We start from the raw sequence: 5,381 nt of genomic DNA, 5'->3' as shown, positions 1-5,381 counted from the left end.
CCACGCGTTCTCTCACTCCAGGAGCTGCAGCCCTTCGTCGCTTCATCCCGGTGGCGAATATGAGATCAGACTGGAGCGCCAAGAGGAAATGAGGCCGAGCGCTATCGGGTTTTCTCCAGCGCACATTCAACACCGAAGCGGGCGGTCGGCGATACGGGATGACGGTCATCGTGCAACCGCACACCCATAATCCCCTTTCCTGCGGCACATCAGACAGCGCCGCACCGTACGGTCTTAAAAAAATATCGACTTGCCAAACCGGTCATATCCCCAGCAACCCTAACGGTGAAGACCGGGGACAGCGGAGTGGACTTCGACCGCGACCATCATGCAGACGTTGGCCGGTTACAAATCTCGGCCCGTTTTTTTTTATTTCCGGGTTTCGTTTTGCCACATCATCGATGTGACATTGATCCCATTCACAATTCCTCAGACCGCAACGACACGATAACCTCCCTCCTGGTTCTGTGTTTGCACAGCCATTGTTTGCTTTTATCTCAGAGATAACGCCATTCTAAGGAACTGCCGTAGCATATTCCTTCGCACGGCCTTCATAAAAACACCTACGTGATGCAACGGAGGGTCATATACTTTTATGACCGAGTCGAGAAAGGAGTCCATATTTGCTGCTATTCCTGTGTATGTATCGCTGCATGGCTACGAAGTATAAAACTGACAACTTCAACTCGCAGCTACGCAACTTGGACTAAACTGAAGCGACTTCTAGTTGGTTCAATAATTTGAGGACAATGACAGAACCATATAAACAATGAGAACATCCCAAAAAAAAAAAGCAGACACCTTTCTATTGTCTTTGCATCACTGATCTGGGGTTGCCAGGCTACTTGGGTTGCCATATTTGAATAGCAGAGTGAGGGATGCCTCTGTTGCCAAAGCCCGCCTCCTGTAGCACGCCAACGGGAATCAGCTGACAACATCAGGGATAATGCAGGTGTGACCCGAGGCGCAAATCTACCCCGGCTATCGAGGTCAGCGCTGGCCAGAGCCAAACTGGGTCTTTACTATAAGCAGAGGGGGGGGGGGGACATCAGCAGCTTTCAGGAGTCAAGCTGGCGGACATATTTACAGCGCATTCGCTCAGCCTAACCTCTGATGCCAGCCCCCGCGACCTGAAAGAACCTCGCCGCGGATCGCTCCGCATTCATTATTGATATCTAACCCCTCGCGCTCTTGATGTTCCATCCCCGCGGCGGGGAGGAAGTGCTCGCTGCGACGTGACAGCGGGGCCGCATTCCTTCCCCCGATCCCCCCGGGGGAGGAGCCCTGGAGCGGGATGAAGGATCGCCGGCTTTTTTGGGGAAAAAGGAAGCAGACATTTTACGAACAGCGGCAGCCGCTCACCCCGATAAAGGAGGGCAGCAGATCTCCCAAAACGATGCGGCTAATCTCCAATCGGAGCTGAGGGGGGGAGGGGGGCAGGGGGGGCGGGGAAACAACAAAAAAAAAAACCAGAGCTGAGGCACAAGGGCTTTTAGGAAACAGGATGTGTACACGTCACAATAAAAGTAGGCCTCCAGCCTAAAGCCTCTCTTTAAAATGTAGGCCTAATTTGCTCCTTTCTTGCTCATGCCCGGCACGTTCACCTGCTTCGGAGCAGCTCTCAGCCAATCACACAAGGTCACCTTCTTAAGTTTGCGCCGCTTCAACTCTGTCATACCAATTTTACAACATCAAAAAAACGGGTTATTTCAGTACGGTCCCTTTTAAAATTTAACGGTGTGCTCTAACACATGCCAACGTTAAAGCAAACCTCCCTAGAGCGACTTCCCTAGAACTTTCTTTTCAACAGAAAGTCACCATTCTGATTAGAGGACTTTCAGATTCAAAATGTTATCTGATCTAGACACAGGCCTCACCGTCCCCGTACCGAATGCCATACCACGCGCGTCGAAATAAAAGGCCCCCTAATCAAAGACCAAAAATAGAGCAGCGCAGTCCCTCAATGCAGCTGTTAGAACCAGCTAATGATATTCCATCAGGAGGCAGGCAGAACACAGATGATAATTTCATGGACATAATGCCTTTGAGTAATGCACTTACAAGACAGGCGACTCAGCCCGCATCAGGAGCCGGACACGCGGCAATGCGGTGCCCAGCATCACGACAGTCCTCTCTGCCCAGAGATTTACACCAGCCGCACAGCGCAGGCACATTGTTTGCAAGTATTGGGAAACCCAAGACTTCCGTATGCAAGCGTATAGGCCTAGGTTCAGCCCGCGGCTTCAAGTACTGAGCCAGCTGCAAGGGAGCACAACTCGCATTTACTCAAAGGCATTTCGACCACAAACCATCAATATCTTATGTAAAAAAAAAAAAAATGTTAAAAAACATTTACACAATATGCAGCAAAAAATGAATGAACTAGAAAAAATCTAAATAACAGTATTTCATTAAAACTGTTTCCAGAAATAGCCATAGTATTTAGACATATATCGCTTCCTTTAAAATATATGGCTACTCCTTACTGAAACATCCATCCAAATAATAAACCTGTTTGTCTTTTTTATTTATTTTTTTTTTTTTTTAAGTAAAAGCAAATGCCACACATAGCTTTAAGTTTCTGTCATGCATTGATGGATTTGGGCAAGCAACAAGCACCTCAACAAATCCTCACAAATTAGCCTACAGCTTGTGCTGGATCTGCGCCAAGAATAGTGGGTCAGACGAAGCTCCCACTCGTATAATGGTGGCTAAAATAAGGTGGCAACGACTGATCCTTGGACATTTCTGACCGGACTAGACCGGAGCAGATCTTACAACAGTCGTGATTTGAGTTGGCGGGACCGCGCAGCGGCAGCAGTCACATGAGCTGCAGAGGAGCGGGTGCTGCTGTCGTCCTTGTACGTCACCGTAGCCGCCTCCTTCCTACTACTACAGCAGAGAGCACATGACTGCAGTATCTCAGTCTCCTGTAATGCACTGGTCACGAGGATAGAGTACTATTACCCTGAGTAGCGAGATTAACTTTATAACCCTCTATGTGAGAAATACAATACGTGAACTTCGGTCCAATATTTCCAGCGTACGCCTAGAACTGGCATGCCCTGCTAATGCTTCAACCGCGAACCGCATTCATAGCACGGAGGGAAAGTTTTTTTTTAAATAAACAGTAACACACCGTCAATCTTATATAAACTTGCGTTAAGCGTTCTATGAAGTATACATAAGACCACAACTGTAGGCTATATTAAATGAGAATGACATCAGATGTAGCACGGTCGTTTTCTGTTCATAAAATAAGTAATTCCCAAAGTAATTATTCTGACAATATTGGGTATTTCGACTATGCATTACGACTTTTGGCATGCCATGCACACCATGCCAACAGCAATGTGGGGTGAATCGCGAATAGCTCAGCTCTTTCGAATCCACAGAAGAATATTTGATGACTAGTGTAAACTTCAACGTATTTTAATTCATATATAGCCATATGCACCAGAATATACAAGAGGCCACGGTGATTTTGTTTAACCCAATTAATCCATGTCACCACTTTACAGGATTCCAACACAATAATCATAGCAAGTACACGTCACATTCTGCTAGCTAGCATGCATCTCGTTTCTAGAATACTAGTTATCCAGCAACATTATTAAATCACCGTGAATGGGGTAACCAATTCAAACATTAGAAAAAGGCAATATACCGTATTAAGACTTGCTTACAGCTAAACAACTGGTAAAATGACATTCAGTAGTCATGTCATGCCGTAGATAATTATATACTGCTCAAGGTTTTGTAACATTTCGCCGCATGTTACGCAAACTGTTACGAAAACACCATTCACTGTTCTTTTCAGAAGGACAAGATCTAGCTAGCAGTGCAAAACATTTCATCATCATTCTCAACCCGTAAAACAGGCATGCCAGCCCACCTTCCCAAAAATGTAGACTGTACGGATGTGTTGAACTTCAAAACTGTATGCAAAATACTACCTTAAACTGTACTAATTTTAAAAGCGAATATTAGTTACATTTTGTGTTCGCTTTACAATTTTGTTTGTACCTCGTTAAATATCGAATAAAATGCATGAGATTATCTAAGACATATCGCATGCCGGTACATTCATTGAGCACAGAAAGTATGAATTATAAGTGACTGATAAGATGGATATTTTATGATCCATCAACAAGTCATCATCACTAAGATTCGCCGAAACTGGTCGTCTAGTTAGTGTGTCCGGTCTCTAATGGTAGACAAGTTCATCGGAGATTAGCTAGATAGCACCCACGTGTCAAAGGCTCCAGAAATCTACAAGAATGCATAAACTAGCTAACTGGCTTAAGTTTTATGTAGTTTGCAAACTAATGTTTGGTCAAATTTAGGGACTATCAAACACAAATTACAAAAATGCATAACATAAATGCATTATCTGATGAGTTCATTATTATTTTGCTAAAAAGATGTTAAGAGTGGGAGTTCACACAACTGACATTTACTACATCTCCACGTGAAGCACAGATGTCAAGCTTAAAGAAGCCGGCAATACACCGCCGACTAGCTATAGATAGTCATACATGTAACTATTTAATTGCGCTTGTGGCATAACATGCAAAAACGATGACCGATCCAAGCAGCTATAGTTCTGCACTCATGGAATACGACCACTACTTACCTGGCTCCCGGAGTTTTCTGTCAGGTAATTGAAGACAAAGGAAGAGAGTTCCTCATCTAGCAATGAAGCGCAGTCCGCCATCTTCTAGAGAATGAGCTGAGAAGTCAGGAGAGCGGAGTATACAGGTCTGCTTGTTTGCAATCTCCATCTCTCGCCGGGAGAGGGCGATGTATTTAACCACAGTACCTTGATCAGGCTGCATACAAACAGTACCCAGTTAACTAGTGTATTCGGCTCACTCGTTTGGAAAGTACAGCATTGCTAAATATTGCTTTTCTTGGAGCATTGTAATTAATGCTATTTTATATAGTTAGTTTTTGCATGTAACAGATTCGTACACGTTACATGACCGAAACTGAAAGAAGCATTTTCGGGCTGCCATCAGAATGCAGAATGCATGTACTCTGAGATAGCCTACTGATGATGACTCATTTATACGGCAAACGCACAGCTCAGCTTCACGGTTTTGTCCATCCGTATGGAGATAATTGTAAAGTTACGGATGAACTGTTTAAACAAATGATATGTTGTGGAGACTCTAAGATGTTTATGATGATGATTATGATAATAATAATAATATAATCGCCGTCGTCGTCATCATCTTAGGATCTCCCTAACAAGCTTGTTCTCATGCCATTTTCATTTTGTGTCAAATTATATTGCTAGAAGAGGTCATAATTCCATGATGTGCACCAGCATATTAATCAAAATGTCTTGTGACCATTCTGAAAGAATATGCTAACGT

The 5,381-nt window shown here is 44.2% G+C and overlaps 1 protein-coding gene across 1 annotated transcript in view; it reads right to left on the bottom strand.

Annotated features, from left to right (window-relative positions):
* Positions 1–5,015, bottom strand: part of ppargc1b (peroxisome proliferator-activated receptor gamma, coactivator 1 beta) — a 51,701-nt gene extending 46,686 nt beyond the window's left edge. Inside the window, exon 1 of the mRNA XM_035409436.1 lies at positions 4,637–5,015. Coding sequence (XP_035265327.1) covers positions 4,637–4,717 — 81 coding nt within the window. The 5' untranslated portion in view covers positions 4,718–5,015. The remainder of the gene's footprint in view (positions 1–4,636) is intronic.
* Between the last annotated feature and the right edge of the window lie 366 nt (positions 5,016–5,381).

This window comes from Anguilla anguilla, chromosome 3 (genome assembly GCF_013347855.1).
Source record: "Anguilla anguilla isolate fAngAng1 chromosome 3, fAngAng1.pri, whole genome shotgun sequence".
Lineage (NCBI taxonomy): Eukaryota > Metazoa > Chordata > Actinopteri > Anguilliformes > Anguillidae > Anguilla > Anguilla anguilla.
Note: the sequence above shows the minus strand (reverse complement) of the source record. Positions and strands in the feature narration are given on the sequence as shown.